General features: G+C 53.7%; 1 protein-coding gene across 4 annotated transcripts in view; it reads right to left on the bottom strand.

Annotated features, from left to right (window-relative positions):
• The window catches only part of Rfx2 (regulatory factor X2), a 55168-nt gene that overhangs the window by 11716 nt on the left and 23360 nt on the right, over positions 1-20092 (bottom strand). For 2 of the 4 annotated variants that reach the window (XM_090340202.1, XM_090340208.1), the window contains exons 2-6: positions 11471-11568; positions 11002-11091; positions 10194-10264; positions 9254-9515; positions 1252-1326 (exon numbers count right to left, since the gene is read on the bottom strand). In XM_090340202.1, coding sequence (XP_090196328.1) covers positions 1252-1326; positions 9254-9515; positions 10194-10264; positions 11002-11091; positions 11471-11560 — 588 coding nt within the window. In that variant the 5' untranslated portion in view covers positions 11561-11568. The remainder of the gene's footprint in view (positions 1-1251; positions 1327-9253; positions 9516-10193; positions 10265-11001; positions 11092-11470; positions 11569-20092) is intronic. The other 2 variants (XM_090340215.1, XM_090340225.1) reach the window with 1 other exon arrangement.

Genomic DNA, 20092 nt, shown 5'->3' with positions numbered 1-20092 from the left:
TCTAGAAAGATCTATACTTCCTTTGCTTCTGAGTCACCAATCCCAGGAGCCATGATCTACCACGGTGAGAATGAGGTGAGGTTCCCCCATTCTGGAGAGAGCGGATGTGGGGGGGGGGTGAGGCAGGCTGGAGACAGCGACACGTTAGAAAGTCACAGCAAGGCAGTGGCGGCAGCAGCTCAGTGCTGTGCACAGATAGCCGCAGCCTGCGGGAAAGACTCAGGGGACCATGGGAATGGGGGGGGCCTTTCCCCCCCCATTCCCACACTGACTCCCATCTCTCCAGGATATGCCCCACTCTGCCAGAGTGGGGCACAAGGGGAGGCGGAGTTCATTTTCCTCTTGCTTTGAACCCTCACAGGAAGGAATATTTCTCCTTTGCTTCCTGGGGTGCCAGCTCAAGCAGCTGGCCACATCTCTGCCCAGCCCAAATATCTAGAACTTTCCCTACATCGGGGCTTCTGTTCCAAGAATTACAGGCTTTTGAAGAATGGCCTGCTTTGAGCCTTGACCAGCAAGAAGATCTTGGGGTCAGTTAGGTATGGAGTGCAACCAGATGGGTGCTTTTCTCTGATGGAATTCTCAGCAGAGTGCCCGACCCGGGAGCCCTCTCAATTGCTACGGCACACGCTGGCATCTGTAGTTCAAATGTCCCACTCAAGCTGGGCATGGCTGCTGCTACCTGTGAGGGCAGTGGGCCTGGACCACATGGTAGTGCAAAAGGACAAGAGAAATGCTCACCACACTGCAGGTGTGTGCGGGGCTGGACCCACAGTGCCTGGAGAAGGATGTGGGGTGTGTAGGGGCTGTCAGTGCCTGGACAGTCACCACCTCCCGGTTCCCACTAGAGGTGGGCAAGGCGGAGGAATGAAATCTCCCACAGCTAGCATCAGTTTTTCTAGTTTGTTTGTTTGTTTTTGCCAGTCCTGGGCTTGGGCTCAGGGCCTGAGCACTGTCCCTGGACTTTCTCAAGGCTAGAGCTCTACCACTTGAGCCTCAGCACCACTTCTGGCTTTTTTCTATGTATGTGGTACCAAGGAATTGAACCCGGGTCTTCGTGCATGCTAGGCAAGCACTTTAACCACTAGGCCACACTCCCGGCCCCTCCAGTTTTTGTTTTTTTTTCTTCTCTTTCCTGTTGGAGCTGATTGGAGCATTCTCCCTGTCCTTCACTACCCTGAGCCCCGCCTTCAGCCCTCATTGGCTGTCTCTGATGCGGCGGGGCGGGGCAGAGTTCAGATGGGCACTTACATGGCTGTTGAGTAAGCCGCTTTTGTGTGGTGTGATTCCTTCGCTTTTTTGGAGGTTTTCAATCGCCATTTCAAGCTAAAGAACATGTGTGCAGCAACAAAACAGAAAGTGGAAGAGGAAAAAAGGAAATCAGATGGTTAGCACCAGCCACGTAACGATTTGAGCGCGGAGGGTACGTAAGTGTGAGGAGGCAGGGCACAGTGGGTGGCTGTGTCACGTGCAGGAGCACCAGCAGCCCCTGGGGACACGGCAGTAGAAGGGAGTCCCCCCCCAGGACTGATGTGGCATCCTGAGGGATTAGCGGGCATGCAGGTGGATGTGTGAGAATCGGACCAACCTGTGGTTGCTACGGAAACCCCTAGCATCTGCAAAGCCAGAGCCCCGGGCACCCTGCATCCTCCTATCCCAGGTGACGCGCAGGGGAGCAGGGGCCTGAGGCTGAGAATGGTGGCCAGGGGGGTCCCTGCCAGTCTGCTCCTGGGCAAAACTCTGGGCAGATGCTTCAGGAAATGCCAGTAAGGCCAGAGACACAGACTCTGCTTCCACAGGAGGCTGAGGACCCAGCCGGGCCACTTGTGAACTATGAACGGGGGAGCCTGGGAAGAGGCAGTGGGGGCAGGGAGGAGGGGAGGTGGCAGCAGGTCGAGGCACAGGAGAGGAGTGCCCAGTCCTAGTACCAGGTGCCAGTGTTCACCCAGACTCGTAACAGGCAGAGGCAGCCATGCAAGTCTCCCCGAAGACTCACAGGAGGGCGAAGGTTTCAAGACGTGAGCCGGTGACCCCAGCACACCGGAGGCAGAGGTGGGAGTCTCGGGCCAGCTCAGGCTACATAGCCAGCCTCAGAAAATGAGGAAAACAGGCCTCAGCAACAGCACGAGGGTTAGGAGCTGTTCCTGGAGCTGGGTGGGGCGTGAGAGGCTTGTGGGCTAGGCCAGGGGGAGCAGCTGGCAGTGAAGGAGAGGATGCCAAGGCATCCGCCCCAGGGCAGGCAGGTGGGACTGGAGCTTCCGTCACGTGGGTCACCCTGGGGGCACACGTGGGTGCCTTCGAGGGGCAGAGACACAGAAGAGGCACGGAAGCCCTGCCTCTCCCCCACAACCTTCTCCAAGCCTCCTCTAATGACTCCTTCATACTACTACAAGTTTTTGTTTTGTTTTTTTTTTAACACCGTTCCCCAAAAAAGGGGAGGTCTGGGTTTTTTTGTTTGTTTTTCTTTTTTAAATTAGCTTACAACAGGCTTCTACAGGGCTTGTGTTTTTTAAGAGTTAGATCTGGGATTAGAAATGTGGCTTAGTGGCAGAGTGCTTGCCTAGCATGCTTGAAGCCCCGGTTTGATTTCTCAGTACCACATACACAGAAGAAGCCAGAAATGATGCTGTGGCTCAAGTGGTAGAGTGCTAGCCTTGAGCAAAAGAAGTTCAGGGATAGAACTCAGGCCCTGAGTCCTAAGTTCAAGTTCCAAGACTGGCAGAGAGTAAGAGAGGGAGGGGGAGAGACAGATCTCCAGTATCTCCTGCACTGGGGCAGGGATCATAACCCACCAGTCAAGGCCGTCACAGGTGGAGACTAGCTGGGAGCGGGGTGGGACAGCCCCTCCCGGCCTCTTCCGGGGCCTCGGCTGCTCAGAGGCTGGCAGCCAGAGTGGCTTCTTTGTATCTGTTCTGGGAAAACCCCACTGACTCATGGAGGCATTGGACAATGTCAGGGTCTGGCTCAGGCCCCTGTGGACATTTTCGCTTGATGCACTCACTCCATGGCCGTTAGCACCTTACAGCTCAGCTGAGCTGGGTGAGAGGCTCATGTGGGCACTGCTGGCTTCTGGGGGCAGGAAGCAGGGGATCCTGGTTCGAGGCCAGCCCAGGCACAGGGGTTCCTAAACTCCATCTTGACCAGTGTGGGATGCAGCCTGTCACCCACAGTGAGACAGGGAGGCACATGGGAGCTGCTGCAGCCCAGGCTAGCCTGGGCAGTGAGACCCTCCACAAAATAACCAAGCAAAAAGGGCTGGAGGACTGACCGAGGTGGTGAAGCACCTGCCTCTCAAGGAGAGACCCAGCACTACCGACCCCCCCCCCCCATGAAGATGCTGCAAGGTAGAAGGCACCGGCCCAGAGCAATGCCTCAGCAGGTGTCTGGGCAGCAAGGGCCCCCCCTCAGGGGGGGGAACCAGCCACCACCCCACCTGACAGCCAGGCAGCAGCCCAGCCTGCAGCCTGCAGAGCCACGGTGAGAAATGGAGCCCCCAAAGCTAGCAACACATAGCTAGTGGGAAGTGGAGGCATGGCAGTAACCCAGGGAAGGTGGGGACCTGGCAGGGAGGGCAGGGACATTTCCAGTTCTGAGGACAGGTGGTTTTCCACAGAGGAATGCCCAGGGACCAAGCAAATACACAAACACGGCCCATGCAGACACAAAGGAGTTAAGCAAGTGCAGCAGAGGAAGCTGACATTGAACTTGTGGTGTAGAGATGAAATCAACTGGTTAAAGGGCCGGGAGTTTGGCCTAGTGGTTAAAGTGCTTGCCTAGCGTGCAAAAAGACCCAGGTTCAATTCCTTGGTACCACATACATAGAAAAAAGCTGGAAGTGGTGCTGAGGCTCAAGTGGTAGAGCTCTAGCCTTGAGAAAGTCCAAGGACAGTGCTCAGGCCCCGAGCTCAAGCCCCAAGACTGGCAAAAAAGAAAAGGAAAAAAAAAAAAGAAAAAAGAAATCAACTGGATAAATATGCTCACAGGAAGGAAGTCACCATGGCAGACATGGAGGCAGAGTCCAGATTCAAATTCTACAACTCAGTGTCTGCCTGAAGACACGGAAAGGATGAAAACTGCCAGATGGGATGAAAGACATGAAAGCACACATCCCCAAATCTCAACAAAGCAAGCGTGAAATAAGCGTGAGAGAGACAGAGAGAGTTGTGAAGGCCTCAGGGGAGGGGGCTTATCATGGGCACAGGATCCCAACACAACTAACAGCTAATTTCTCATCAGAACCCCTGCAGGTCTGAGCGCCGGGGGAACCCCACCTGTCAGCCAACATGTCAATTCTGCTCACCCACACAGGGGCAATAATTTAGCCTCCAAAACAATGCCCTTATGCCAGAGGTCAACGTACTTGACATGGTTTAAACAGTAACTTCTATTTCTTTTCTCTGTCCAGTCCTCTCCCCCACCTCTCCAGTAGTACTGGTGTTTAAACTCAGGGCCTCACGCTTGCTAAGGACGTATTCCAGCACTTAAGCTACACCACCAGTTCCTTTTGCTCTAGTTATTTGAGATGTGACATTGCTTTTGTGCCCGGCAGCCTCTTTCCCTCCCTGTCCTCTTCTCTTTTTATCTGTTTGGGTCCTGAGGCTTGAACTCAGGGCTTGGGTGCTGTACCTAAGCTTTCTCACTCAAAGCTGGTGCTCTACCACTTGAACCATAGTTCCATTTCCAGCTTTTTGGTGGCTAAGTGGAGATAAAGAGTCTCATGACTTTCCTGCTGGGTCTCCTCCTGTAACTCTGGGGGGTATGGCACTCCTGATCTTCCTGCCTCGGCTTCCGAGGGCTGGGGGGGCAGGTTCCTGGCTGGGAGAGTTCTCAGTGAATGCCGGGTGTTGTCCTGGGGCCCGTGGCTCCTCTGCGTGGTCTGGGCGGAGGCGAGGCTCTCCCCACCTTCAGTCGCCAACATTGGCTCAGAGCTGTTTGGAAAATGTTCTTGGTCCTGTGGAGCACTGGAAGGGGCACTGAATGAGGTCTCAAACAGAAGAACACACGCTCTGTTGGTTAGCCTCTGTATCCTCTTCAGGAACCCATGGTTAATGGACCCAGCGAGGCTGGCCAAGTTCACTGGTGCGGAAAGTGAATTTGATCCACGGTGAATTGAGGGTCATTTGCTTGCTAGGAAAGCGCTCTGCCATTTGAGCCACACCTCCAGTCTTTTCACTATTCCTGATGGACCAGAGGGTATAGAGGGTATGGAAAGCACCAAGGTTCTCTCCCCCCACTCTTCCCCAGCCCTGGAGTCTGGCTGGAGACACAGTGCACAGGCATGTCCAGCAGAGGGCGCTGCAGGCCACCTCCAGCCTGGGGCCAGTCGCCCAACTAGATTCTCCTGTGTTACAAAGCAAAAGGCTTTCATCCTTTCAGTTAGTGCTTCACATTTAAAGATGCCTCACATTTGAGTTTGTCTTTTTGGCTGGAGTTACATTTTTTATTTCCAATTGGTGGTCTGCACAATGATACCTGCCCTGTTTCCATCTTGGGTGGCCTCTCCCACACCTCAGCCTTACACAAGTATCTTTGCATTTATTACTTGTCTTATGGATTGCTTAGAATTTCCTATTCATCTTACGCAACAATGGAGTCTCTTTCTTTCTTCCTTCCTTCCTTCCTTCCTTCCTTCCTTCCTTCCTTCCTTCCTTCCTTCCATTCTTTCTAATCCTGGGGCTTGAACTCGGGGCGTGGGTATTGTCCCTGAACTTTTTGGCTCAAGATTAGCACTTGAGCCATAGCTCAGCTTTTTGGTAGTTAATTGGAGGTGAGAGTCTCACAGACTTTCCTTCCCTGGATGGCTCTGAACCGTGTTCCTTAGATCTCAGCCTCCTACGTGGGTAGGATCACAGGTGTGAGCCACTAGCGCGGACAACAGTGGATTCTTTCAATGGGCCATTTAGTGCCCATTCTGTTACTTTTTTCTCTTTTCTTGTAGTTCAGGGGATGGAACTTAAGCCCTTATGGTAGCTACATGAAAAAAAATGCACTAAGTTCCCTAAAAACAGACTTCCACCCCCATGCATACATGCATATGACTGCACGTGCATATATACACATACACACGGTGGTATCTGCTGTACACCTTCCAGGCATGGTGACGCGGACCCCTGTACCCTGTCCAGCACTCAGCTGCTTCTAGCACGGGGATGTTTCTCATCACCCAGGCAAGCGTGCACCATATCACAGGGTGCATCTCTGTGTCAGCAGAGCTGGAATCCAGCAGTCCTGAGCCAAGTGTGCCATGGAATAACAAGCTCTCTTCTCCGTCCTTAGCCTCAGGGAACTTTCACACTGGGAAGGAGGGAGGTGCTGGATCTCCTAACACAGTGCTCCCAGTAAGCTGCCAAGGTGTGGCTCAACTGGCAGTGCTTGCCTAACAAGTGTGAGGCCATGAGTTCAAATCCAAGTGCTGTCAAAAGAAAACAACAACAAATGCTTGCTTGAGCTGGGTTCTGGTGGCTCACACCTGTCATCCTAGCTACTCGGGAGGCTGAGATCTGAGGAGCACTGTTCAAAGCCAGCTCAGGCAAGGACGTCCAAAACAGCTGGAAGTGCACTGTGACTCACATGGTTGGTTTGAGCACAAGGAGCTCAGGGACAGTGCTTAGGCCCTGAGTTCAAGCCCCAGGACTGGCAAAAAAAAAAAACAAAAACAAAACTGGTGATGAAATTTAAGCAGAAATGAACACTCTCGGAGGCCGTGGAAGTCAGAATGGGGCTCTGTCCTGCCTCAGCTGCCCAGTGAGCTCGGGGTGGGGGCACGCGGTAGTCTTGGTTTCCAGTACAATGGATGGCAGCTCATCGGCAGGTGGGCGGGGACCCAGGGCTGCTCCTCAGTCAATCCTATGTGCCTGCCCAGGCAAAGTCATTGCCCTGGGCAGAACCCAGCCTGCCCTTTGCATGAAAGTGAAGTCAGCCTGGGAGGTGGCATCGAGCTCTCAGTGGCTGTGCAGTGGGGGTGGCACACACCCCAGCCCTGGGAAGCAAGGCACTTCTCCCCAGAGCCGGTGCCCAGGGGACTGTGGACGAACTCTTCTAATGACCAAAGGACAGAGGTGAAGCTGCACTGTCCCCCCTGGTTCAGATTAGCCTCGGCCCACATGGGACAAGGTCATCGAAGGGAGGAAGGGAGGCGGCTGGTGGAGATCACCCTGTTCACACGCCTCGCATTTCTCAACAACTGAAACATCTGTCATGAAAAAGCCATGAGGGCCGGGAGCGTGGCCCAGTGGCAGAGTGCTCGCCTAGCATGCAGGAAGCCCTGGGGCCGATTCCTCAGGACCACACAGAAAAAGCCAGAAGTGGTGCTGAGGCTCAAGTGGTAGAGCACTAGCCTTGAGAAAGCCCTTGACAATGCCCAGACCCCGAGTTCAAGCCCCAGGACTGAAAAAAAAATGAGAACAGAGACAGAGGGGCCTCCTTGACCAAGGACTCTGGGTGAGGCCAGGACACTCACCCCCTCAGCACCTATTCACCACCATGCTGGAAGCCCACCTCCACGAGGACAAGGAAAAGGCAAGGGAAGGGCTCAGCTGCTCCCCCTGCAGATGGTGAAAACATGAGCTGTAAAAAGTACCATCAGCAAGGCCGCAAGATGTGCGGTTGACCCCGCCACAGTCCTTTTACCTCCTAGACTGAAGTAAAAACCCAGGACCGTTACCACAGTGCAAAAACTACGAGATGCTCAGAAATAAATACACGCACACACACTCGGGACACCTGTGAAAAGGGACAACCTCCTGACAAACCAACCAAAATGAGGCCAACACTCCAAGAAAGCATACCATGGCATGGATGGAGTCAGTTCTCCACAGACTGACCTGGAGAGTGAATGCAACTCAGCCAAAATCCCAGCATGCCTTTGTTTTTGTTTGACATACACGTTGATAGACGTTCATATGGAAACTTTACATTTGTGAGAACAGCCTGTACAATTCTGAAGAATAAACTGGAGGATGCATTTGATCCTATCTGAAGTTCTTCTGTAAAGTTTGAGTTTTACACAACATGCCACAGAAAAAACAAAACAAAACAAAACAAAAAAACAGAAACGGGTCACATAACATCCTCACCCCAGGCCCAATTATGCTGACAAAGCTGTAAAAGCCATCCAAGAGACAAGACGGCCTTCTTGCTTGTGCTTAAGCAAATGAGACCCAACAACTGGTGTTCCATAGTAAAAGAATAATAATAGTAATAATGTTTACTGTTTATCATACAAAAAGAAAAAAGTATGAAATGTAGAGCTTCAAACTTTTCAAAGACAACAGCAGGAAATCCTTACAACATCAGATGCCAAAGTTTGTGACATCACAGCAAAAGACTTCAGAGAATGCCGAGACCCAACTGTCTGCAGATCTTGTATCTGTTGGGGTGTGCTACATAGGAGAAAGACTTCTCAGTCCGAGCAACCGTGGCTCACACCTGTAATCCCAGCCACTCAGGAGGCTGAGATCTGAGGTTAGTGGCTCAAAACCAGCTGGGGAAGGAAAACTTATGAGACTCCTATCTCCAATAAACTGGTCAAAAAAAAATACAGAAATAGAGCTGTGGCTCAAGTAGTAGAGTTCTTTCTAGTCTTGACCAAACAACTACTACTACTACCCTGGCCCTGAATTCAAACCCTAGGCCAGGCACACACGTGTGCGCGCGCGCGTGCACGCACGCGCACGCACACACACACACACACACACGGCTTGTTAAAATCCAACAGTAAGAAAATGACCAATCTAGTTAAAGATGGGCACTTAACCTATTCTGCCCATCAGCACAGCACATCTATAAAATGCAAACACAACTTGGAGCCAGGGCCCTCACACGAGGGTGGAGTCTGCGCTGTGAGGCTCCAGTCCCACAACAAGGTGAACCATCCGCAGCCTGGGGCTGGGGGAGGGGAGGCTTGCAGGGGTTACACCTGAGGTCAAGTTCCCTCAGGGCTCAACACAAACAGGGCAGATCAGCACTGCTGCAGCTTGTTGTGGGGGACCCAGCCCTCTGGTCTGACTCAGGCCAGTCTTCCATCCAGGACAGCAATGGTGATGGTGATGACACCACAGTATCTGGAATTCACTAAGGTCATCTTCTCACCAAAGGCAAACTGAGACCAGCAGTCCAGTGCTTGTGCTGTGGGTCCCCGAGCCTGCTGTGCCTGGCAGGACTTCAAATCAAGGCAGCCACCTACTTACCAGCCAGCTGCTGCTGAAAGGCTAGCATGGTTCTACCCTGCTGACCCCAGGGCCTTTGTACATACCGTGGCTGGCGAGGACCGGGCAGTGTGGGCCAGGGAGTGTCTTGTGCCGTCCATCCCCCCGTGGATGAGGTAGGCTCCTGCGCTGGACACAATGGGGCTCCCCCCAACATCCATGGTGATGCCCACCATGCTGTGGGAGGGGACGGCGGGTGGGGACGAAGCTGCCACCGTCACCTGGGCGCCACCTGGAGCTTCAAAGTAAGAAGCTGCACTGCTGGGGGCGTACATCTGAGGCTCGGGGTTGTAGGTGTAGGCTGTTCGTCTACAGGAAGGAGAGACATCACCATGGATCTCTGCCCTGGACCTGGGCCAAGTCAATGCCAGCTGCCTGCAGACATCTGGGGTCACAGGCTGACCAGCAGAAAGCAACAGGAGAAGAGTTCCAAGCAGCTGCATGCGTGTGGGGGGGGAGGGGTGAGGGAGCATGCGGAGATGACAGGGCTGTGCCACAGGTCTGTTAGGATGACACCAATCTACACGAGGGAAGAAGTGCACAGAACTGGACGGACACACACGCACCAGTTCCTACACTGATGATCCAGTCATCAAAATCCAATGCAAGCCTGTGAGTGAGCCAAGGGTCTTAGGTCTCAAGCCACAAAAGCTGCCTAGGTATGCATAGTTTTCTCCAGGGTAGAAAGTTCTAGAAGTCCTTAGGCTAGGCGAGGGGATAGAATTCTAGCCACTGATGGCTGAAGCACGATTGCAAGTTCTAGGCTCAGCCTGGGCTACATAGTGGGACTCTGTCTAAAAACAACACATTCTTGAACAGAACATTCTTGAAATCCTGTAGAAGGTGGGTTCCAGCAGCCGGGGCAGAGGTGAGGGGGAAGAGGAGTGGGGAGGGACTCTGGACTAGAAGAGGGAGGTGGGAAGGCGGCAGACCCACCACGTGGGCAGGGGAAGGCTCTGTGGGGAGGGAGGCCCCAGGGACACGTACATGGCTCCATTGGTGTAGACGGCATCACCCCCTTCCACGTACTGCACCTGTGCCGGGTACACATGCTGGACCTGCAAGGACATGGCGGCACAGGAGGGCCTGCTTGTCAGTCCGCATGCTCAGGCCGCAATCCCTCCTGCTCACTTTTGTGAACACCAAGCTGCCAGCTCAGCGCCCCCTCCCCCCTCCCTGCCCCTTCCCCTGCCCACTGAAGAAGACCCGGGGAAGGCAGCCATGGCTGGAGGCCATTTCCCACCAGGGGTGGTGGCTCACGCCCGTCGTCCCACAAAAAGCAGACAGCAGAAGGACTTAGGTTCTAGCACCGCCAGGAAAAGAAATCAGGGAGACCCCTTCCAGCTGTCTGAACCCCCAGTTTTGCTGGGATGAGCCCTGGCTGGCTTCTGCTGTCGTGCCTAGGAAGGCGAGGCTGGCACCCTTTCTCTGCGCAGGGGCAGGACGGTGGGAGCTGGGATGAGAGGGCCTCCAGGGACTGCAAGCCTGGAAACTCCAATGGCCCGCCAATGACAACCCACCGAGGCCGGAATCCCGCTCCCGCTGTGTTTTCTACGTGAAGTTTTACTGGCACAGCCATGCCCGTTCCTGCGTGTCATCCACTACCACGGCTGCTCTGGCTCTAGGGCACGGGGCTGAGTGTCGGCGCCCACCATTGAGGCCCACGACGCCACGCCTGGCTTTTGCTAGAAAGGAGGCCAGCTGTGGGCTGGGGGGCCCTGGCCGAGCCTGCTGACCCCCGGGGGTGAGCCCCCATGGCGCAGCCCGGCCTTTGGGGCGGAGGGCGGCTGGTTACCTGCTGCGGCACGAGCTGCACTCTGGGCAGGGCGAGCGGCTGCATCTGGGCCCCCTTGGGCGCCGAGCCCACGGCCTGGACCAGCACCCTCTGCAAGGAAGGACGCGCAGTGAGACCTGCGGAGGTGGGCAGCGCGCCAGGCGCACTCCACCTGCACCGCAAGACCCGGACCACCGACAGAGGGACAGATGGACACATGCGCGCGCATGCGCGCGCGCGGCACACCTGGCTGGCCGGGCCAGGACACCTGCCGCCCCCCCGCCCTCCCGAGCATGTACTGCGCCTGCGCGATCGGCCCAGGCCGGCACGCCCATGCGCTCTGGCGAGGGACCGCGTGCCCCTCGGGGCGGAGGCGTCGAGAGCAGGGTGTCCCGGAGTGCGCTCACCAGTGGATGCATGTCCTTCCCGGGGAACGTTTCCAGACCCTCTCCCCCAAAGCACCCTGAGGCTCCGGGGAGGGCAGGGTTACCTGCGGGGACGCTGGCACAGGCTGGGCGGCTGCCGCTGGGCGCAGGGCTACGGATGCTGGCGAATCGGATCCACCCTCGGAGCTCTGCATGCTCAGGTCTAGAGGAGAGAGGGAGGGAGGGAGGGCGAGGCCGCGGCTGAAGCCAGAAGCGTGGAGACACTGCCAAGGGTCTCCAGATGGGGCAGCCACAATGACCTCACCCGTTAAAGTCCAAGGGCAAAGACATGGTGACCCCAGGTGGGGGGAGTAGGGGGGCAGATTGCAAACTGTCCCCTATTAGGAAACAGGGAGGAGTGCATTTACAAATATAGAACCCACAAGGCACCCACAACCCCTGAGCAGCTGTTGAGGGGCTCCGGCAAACTGTTCACGCATTTACCAGGCATATGGAAGACTCAAGGCATGCTTGCTATTTATACCCAAGATACACCTAGGAAAGCCCTGGAGGCTAGGTCTCCCCACCTTTGGGCTTTGGTCCACTGGCATTTGGTCCAACCTATAACAACTGTGAATGTCCCCACACACGGCCTCAGCTGGCCTGCTGGCCTAAGCACCAATACTGGCCTGGAAAGGGCACCAGGAAATGAGATGCTCTCTCTGGGCTAGGCAGGAGGGCACAGAAACAGGGCAGTAAGTAACAAGAACCTCCCGTAGGAAGAAATCGGCAGTCTCCTGGCAGGACAAGCATGGATTTTTCTGCTGTAGGGACAGACACCTTCAAAACAAAGCTAACTATTCTAGACCAAGCTGGACGCATGCCTGCAATCCTAACTACCCAAGAGGCTGAGAACTGAGGCTGTGGTCCAAAGCCTCTCAAAGTAGCCAAGTCTTTGAGACACTCTCCTCCCCTATTTCCAATTAATTAGCAAAACGCTAGGCTGGAGGCATTGTTCAAGTGGTGCAGGGCTGAGGTCCTGAGTTCAAGGTTCAGTACTTGGGAAGGGGGAAACCCCCCCCCAAAACAAAAAACAATTCCTATACTAAAAAGCACCTTGGGCAGGAAGCCTGTCATTAAGGCAGAGGCAGGAAGGGGGAGGGGTTTGCCAGCCAGGCAAACAGCAAGACTGTCTCAAAAGCAGAACACAACAATAGGGCAGGTGAAGGGTTGCTGTCATTTAATGTCAGAGCAGCAGGGAACTGCAAAGGTGCCCAGCCTCACCTAAGAGTGGAACTTGATAAACCTGCAGTTGTGGTAAGCATGAGAGAAATCTACATGTACACCTAAGGGAGAGGCAGCTTTGTGGCCAGGCCTGTGGTCTTTGTGGTCATTTGTCCTGGTCCTGGCTCTGGGCTATCACCCTCCTCTCCCCAGGGCAGGATCCTCCAATTGCAGCTTCTCCCATAGCTGGGGTGCCAGGGGCTCACCACTGGACAGAGGTATAGGTTGAGAAGGGAAATTTTTTTGTTTTTTTGTTTTGTTTTGCCAGTCCTGGGCCTTGAACTCAAGGCCTGAGCACTGTTGTTGGGCTTTCTCCAGGCTGGAGCTCTACCTCTTGAGCCACAGCACCACTTCTGGCTTCTTTACACTGTATGTGGTACCGAGAAACTGAACCTGGGTTTTCGTGCATGCTAGCCAAGCACATCAAACTCCCGAGAAGGGAGTTTTGTGAGTGTTTTTTTTAATCCTGTCCGGCCTCAAACTGCAATCCTCCTATTCTCAGCCTCCTGAAGTAGCTGGAATGACAGGTGTGACCCAGCAGCATCTAGCAAAAGCCTTTTTTCTTTTTCTGTTTTTGCCAGTCCTGGGTCTTGAACCCTGGGCTCAGATACTGCCCCTGAGCTTCTTCAAGTGGTAGCACTCTATCACTTGAACCACAGAGCCACATCCAGCCTTTTCTGTGTATGTGGTACTGAAGAATCAAACCCAGGGTTTCATGCATGCGAGGCAAGCACTCTACCGCTAGGCCACGCTCCTGGCCTTTATTTGACATGAAGCTGCTAAGAGGGAAAATACTAATTTTTCTAAGGAGATTAGAAAGGGGAGTGTTTGAAGGGGAGGGTACGGTTTCCCCGGGCCTTGAGTGTGTGGGGGGGTGGGAGGTGGGGGAGTCCCCTGTCCTGTTCTGGCTGAGATGCATCTTCCCATCTCCAAGATCTGCATGCTCCATGCAGCGCCTGTGCTCTCCTGCAGTGGGGCCGGGGTCTCCTCCCCTCTCCCATGCTTGCATGGTCACTTCATAGCTCTTACTGCCACGAAGGGGTCATGGCAGCCAGGGGTGGGGGAGAGTGGGGGAGAGGCTTCACTGGACCAGGACCATGGAGGCAGGTTAGAGGCGAGGCTCAGGTAGTAGAGCACCATCAAAAGGGAGCGGCAGTCAGATGCATGTCTCCAACAGAAACAGAGTCCACAGAGGGTCAGAGAGCTGGGGAGTGGGAGGCAGGGGAAGCTGGCTTGACAGATGCCAGGTCTTATGCTGCAGGTGGAAATGATGGGGCTCCAGCTGGAGTCTTAGGTGAGTAGTGGAGTGTGGGGAGGATGGGGAGAGCCTGCTTTCCAGCACTGTGGATCTCGGTCGGCTGACACCTACCCTCCCTGAACTCTCTGCAGGGCGCTCATTTTATGGCCCTATGCACACAGGGCAGCCTGGGGGCCCTGAGCAGTCAGGGGACAGAGTTCAGGGTGCTGGGGGTCCCTGGAAGGGAAAGAGCGTCACAGGGGTGACCCCCACATCTGCCTAGAGTCCATAATAAACATCGCTAAAGCACAAAGTTGGGAATTCGCACCATGCAGCCCTGCCGACACCTAGTTGTCGGGGTGATGCCCCCACAGTCCTGCCCACGGCTCTCCTCCCAGGAACCTCTCCAGACTGGATGACATGCCCACAGACAGGCATGAGTGTGCGTGGAGCATAGCCCAAGACACTTTAATCCCTAAGTCAACCCCCAACAAGGAAACTGGCCCAGGGAGGCCATCTGGAACCGGAATAGGACCAGCTCCTTAATGCTCTGGGATGGCATTGCAGGACGCCGGGTGGGCACAGCTGTCACCACGGGTACTGGTTTTCTGGGGAGATAGTATTGGGGTGTGGGTCACACAGACTATCCATTCGTCAAAGCCATTTGCTGGGTCTACCTTTTAGCAACTAAAAACCTGTTGAAAGTCCAGTAGCAGTGTGGAGGATGGGGGTGGTGGAGAGAGGTGACAAAGGGAGGGTGATGTCACACGGTGTTCACCGCATGTGTGTATGCACAGGTATGTGAGAGAAAGCTAAGCAAAGTCACACCACAGCTCTTTGTGGCCCCCCGCTCTCTGCCAGCATGTCCGTCCTATATAGGCCCCGGCCCATCAGTTGTGACTATCAGGTGGGCGGTGGGGCACAGCTCTGCTCACTGCGCCAACACAGCGCAAGGCTGGTGGCACTGATGGTTCAGGAATGACGAGGAGCACCGAGTAGCCATGCCTTGGCCTTGAACCTGAGCCTGCCCGGAGCCAGGGATCTTAGGCAGGACCTGTGCCCTTGATGAGAACAGAGGTAGTCTTCCTCTCCTGTTCTCACATTCATCCCCTCAGATGGGCGTCTAGGGTACCCAGCACTGCTAGCGAGAAGGAGAGGGGCTGTGGACACGACCTGCCCTATGCCTAGCCAGTCTGCTCACAGGCCAGGAGTGCTGGCTATAAACCAAGCATGCTAGCTGTCAGCTGGCTGAAGCTGAGGTTGGGCAGAAATAAAGCAGCAAACACAGAATCAGCATTCGATTTCCTCAGCAGGGCTGCACCAGCCTTTGTAATCTTAGAAACTGCATTTGACCTTGAACTTGACCCTTTTGGAGTCACTAGTGCATACTTCAATGAGAGGCGAGGGTGGTTGGGCGGGGCCGGGGCCTCTGGAATGACTGACTGCCCTGGGCACAAAGGGAAGAGCCTGTTGTTTTCAGAAAAACACTCCCGTTGCCTGGCAACCAGCAAGGTCTGGACAGGAAGTACAGCTGTGGGGAGCACTTCTGGGCCCCATTCTTGGCCCTGCCTGACTCACTGCCACCTCCAGCAGTCTCTCTTCTGTTCACTGCCTTGCTCCCACCAGGCGGCGCTGCCCGCTGTCCCTGGCAGCAGCAGGATGGCACCGGTGTTTAGAGCACACCTTTTCAGGCTGGGCAATGAGGCCAGGGTTGCAAGTAGGTCTGCATGGTGCCCTCTGTCAACATGCCAAGTCTTCTCCATCTGTGCCCACAGTCTCAGGTGGGGCTGGACTCCTCCAGCTTCTTTACACCCTCTCTGGGGACTTCACCCGTCCTTGGTTCACTGCTCACCCCATGTCTCCACAGGGCACTTTCAAGTCATCTGAACTTGACCTCTGTCAGAGTTACAAACCTGTGCATGGCAGCCCCTGGGGTGGCATTTTCCTGGTCCCTGCACTGGTCCCTCTCCTAATCCCCTGCCCCTCTTGGTGTGGTGACCAATCACTTCACCCTCAAATGGCCCAGCTAGGCCCCTTTCCTGCTGCTCTCAGAACTGTGTGCCCTTAGGGTATCCCACATATCCCATAACTCTGGCCCTTCCACAGGCCTCTGGGCTGCTGGGAGTCTGGACCACAGGCACGGTGAGTCACCCTGCTGTTTTCACCTGACAGACCCACATGGAACTATTTGGGGAGCCCCTGCCTACACCTGGGGCAGCAATCTGCTCCCAGCTCCCGCCTCTGCCAGCCAGCTTCCCTTCCCTTCCTGTGATTTGAAGATAGCATTGTCTACCACTCCCCCAGCTTAAAATGAAACACAAACAAGCACAGCTCTGCGCCAGTACAGAGGGCACCAGGGGGTCTGGCTCAGATGGGGCCCTGAGACATTTGGGGTGAGGGTTTCCGGTCCTTTGCTGGTACAGGTCAATACCTCCAATACTAACCCCGCCGCACTGCACTCGAGCTCTCACCATTCTCAAGCCATGTGCCCAGACCCTTCCCAGGCTACTATCACAGGCTGTCCCCTCTTATGGCTTCCTGACTGGTAAGTCCCCTCTGAGGAGCCAGGGCCCAGCTGGCTCCCCAGCCTTCCCCCTCCAGCAGGCCCAGGTCAGCCAGTGGCCTCCCCCTCCACCCTCAGCCAGCCACAGGACCCGGCTGTAACATGGGGGTAAGCTGGGCTTCAATGCTGATCCCTCTGCTTGCTCCCTGATCTCACATTTTACAAGGCTGCTGTTATGTTTTCAGTTTGTAAGTTCAGGTACATGTGCAGTCTGGGGGAATCCATGGTGCTGTTTCCACGCATGCCCAGTGGGCGGTGCACAAACTCACCTCTCCATATCCCCCATCTCTTCCCCATCCCCGCTTGTGTTAGGCTGTACTCCCGTCTATCTGTACACAGATGATCCTCCCCCTCCAAGACCCCAGTCTACCCAGCCCCCCTTTATATTCATATCCATCTTGTTGGCAGCATCCGCAGTCTAGAAAGAAGAGCAAAGGGACTGCATGAAATTCAAAAGTTTCTGTATAGCAAAAGAAACAATCACTAGAACCAAGAGGCATCTCTTGAAATGAAGTCTCCACCAGCTATTCAGTAGATAAAGGGTTAATATCCAGGTTATACAAAGAGCACAAACTAAATAGCTATAGAACAAATAAGTCAATTAACAAATGGGTGAGCCAACAAAATAGGCAGTTCTCGGGAGAAATGGCGATTGAATACATGAAGAAATGTTTGACCTCTTCAACCATAAAGGAAACAACAATCCAAATCACACTAAGATTCCATCTTACTCCAATCAAGAGTGGGGGCCATCAAGAGAACCAACAACAAATGGCTGGAGGTGTGGCTCAAGCGGTAGAACACCTGCCTAGTAAATCTCAAAGCCCTGAGTTCAAACATTAGTACTGAAAAAACAAAAACAAACAAAAAACCCACAGCAAAGACATCAGGCCTACCTCAGTCACGTGACAAGTGGGTCAGCCCCCCCCCCACGGAAAGTACACCCATGGGAAAAGTGTCAGGGATCAAGTGAGAAGGAAAGTGATGGGGGGTTGTTTTTTTTCTGGGGAAGGATGTGCTCACACCCACAGCTGGCCATAACATAGTTTCGGGGAGCATTTCTCTGGGAAGGATTATTTTTAAGTGCAATGTCTGAAGCTACTGGTTCTGTCACAGGCTGCAGCCTGAGTCCTGGGACTCAGCTGCTGTTGGATCTTGTGTTGTGCACTGGGGCTCCATGATACGATGAATGTGTGCAAAAACTTTTCAAGACGTCATTGGCTGCTTTGCCACAAATGGGCCTGGATCCCCGAAGGAAAGTAGGCTGCCAGGCAAAGGCACGGCGCTAAGGTGGCACGGTCGGCGGGGCTGGTGAGGGTCAATGTGACCTTGTGCTTGCCTGGACACCTACTGGGGTTGCACTTGGGGTGAGACAGGAGGGTGAAGTCCCCACCCAGGCTGTACTGCGGACAGTTGTCAATTTATAGCCCTGGCGTGGGGGAAGAGGGAGAGCAGGGCGTCAGCTCGCCCAAATGGAGCTCTGGGACGTGTTTACCTAAGCAACCAGCCCGGGTAAACAACTGGTGCCTGAGGTTGGGAAGAGGAGACCTGGGGCAGTCAAGTGGCCGGCCCAGGGCACTGCCCGGTTCGTGGGCACACACGCCTTCTCTTCCTATGCATAATCCACACATGCAGCTGTCACAACAGGTCCCAGCTGCTAAACAGGAATAGCCAGGGCTCAGAACCTGAAGATTCTAGGTTCAGGTCCACTGTGTGTGTGTGTGTGTGTGTGCGTGCATGTGTGTGTGTGTGTGCATGTATGTGTGTGTGTGTGCGTGCACACATTCATGCACATTCTCGTGCCTCCACGATCTAGCCATCCAGTTTTCAGGTTTGCCTTTCTCATGGTTTTGAGCCAAAAGAATGAAGCAGGGTGCTGAAAAACACTGGGGAAACTGCAGATTCATCAGTGATGGACAGCAGGGGACTGGCCAAGTAATGACTTTATAAACACGAGGAATTAGATCAGGAAAGAAATTCCACTTAAGACGAAAATAAATCCCCCGTTGGGAGTGGTGTAGAGCTGAGTGAATGGGCACAAGTTTCTTTCGACAGCACCTCCTGGGCTGTGTGGGGAGTGAGCTGGCACCATCGGCCAGGCTGTCTTCCGTGTGGACCCCCAGTGGACTCCTCCATCTGCCAAGGCCATTCAAACACACTCATAATCTGATCCCTGAAAATGTATGCAGATGTGCAATTAAAATCTGGAGTCCGCAGTCCTGGCACTGTTTGCCCGGCCCTCATTGTTTGCTGAGTAACAACGGTTGCCAGGGACAACGCAGTCCACTCCCGTTTCCAAGCGCCCGTTGCTGAGCAACGGAGAGAATACCTCCCAAACCAAACAATGTCATCCCCAAAGCAACCCCTCCATCTCATATTAACCAGATCTAAAAAAAAAAAACAAAAAAAAAAAAAAACAACCTCTCCCAAATATGTAATCTATTATTTTCAGGAGCCTGAAGAGAAAGGCAAATAATCTCTTCTCTATAGTAACTGAGGGAAAACAGTTTACCATATTTGTCCTGATATAGCAAGACCCAAGAAGGACCCGCTCTTGCTCAGGGCAGAGCAGCGAGAGGGCACCCCAGGAAGGATTTCAAGTCCCCCTGGGCTGGGGAGGAGAAAGTGCTATTTTCCCCAAGAGGAAAGAATGTGTTTATTACCACCCTGAGCAGAACAGTTCATAGTGACAAGTGTTTTCTAGACAAACTAGAAGGAATCGTGGTTAACTATTGGGAAAAGAAGTGTAACATTAGAGCAGAAAATGCCCAGATCAGAAGACTTTCAAAAAACAGACTCATACGGGTGGGGTAGGGGGGAAGGGAAATGGAGACCAAGACTTGTGAAAGGGTATCAATGTATGGGAATTAATGCATCATTTATCTGGCAAATATCATGTAACCCTTCTATTAATTACAATAAAAATATATTTTAAAAAAAGTATAGAACAGGCTGGGAATTTGGCCTAGTAGTAGAGTGCTTGCCTAGCATGCACCAAGACCTAGGTTTGATTCCTCTGTACCACATACATAGAAAAAGCTGGAAGTGGTGCTGTGGCTCAAGTAGTAGAGCTCTTGCCTTAAGAAAGTGCAAGGACAGTGCTCAGGCCTTGAGTTCAAGCCTCAGGAAAGCAAAAAAAAAGTATAGGACACTTCTTTGTCATTGCATTCTGCTTCATCTCACATGTTTAGTTAATAGAGAAAAAAGAAAATAAACCTACATAATGGGTCTGAAAATTAAAAAGAAAAACAAAAACAAAAACAGACTCATGCCACTGGCTGGGATGCACATGGGGCCCCAGTTCTACATCCAGGATGCTGGGTGTCTCCTATCACCAGGTCTCACTCCCTGCCTGGGGATGGGAGAGAAAATTACCAGGTCATAGCAATGCCCTCTATGGCTGGACACATGGGCAGTCTTGAGCTAAACCTGCTGGGTGCTGATGGCTCACGCCTGTAACCCTAGCTACTTAGGAGGCTGAGAACTGAAGATTGTGGTTTGAAACCAGTCTGAGCAGGAAAATCCATGAGACTTCTCCAAAAGTGGCACTGTGGCTCAAATGGTAGAGTGCTAGCCTTGAGCAAAGAGGGTCAGGGATAGCATTCATGGCCAGAGTTTACGACCTAGGACTGGCCTGGGGAGGCTTCCACTTGCAGCCTCCTG

This window comes from Megascapheus bottae, chromosome 1 (assembly GCF_031878675.1).
Source record: "Megascapheus bottae isolate mThoBot1 chromosome 1, mThoBot2.hap1, whole genome shotgun sequence".
Lineage (NCBI taxonomy): Eukaryota > Metazoa > Chordata > Mammalia > Rodentia > Geomyidae > Megascapheus > Megascapheus bottae.
Note: the sequence above shows the minus strand (reverse complement) of the source record. Positions and strands in the feature narration are given on the sequence as shown.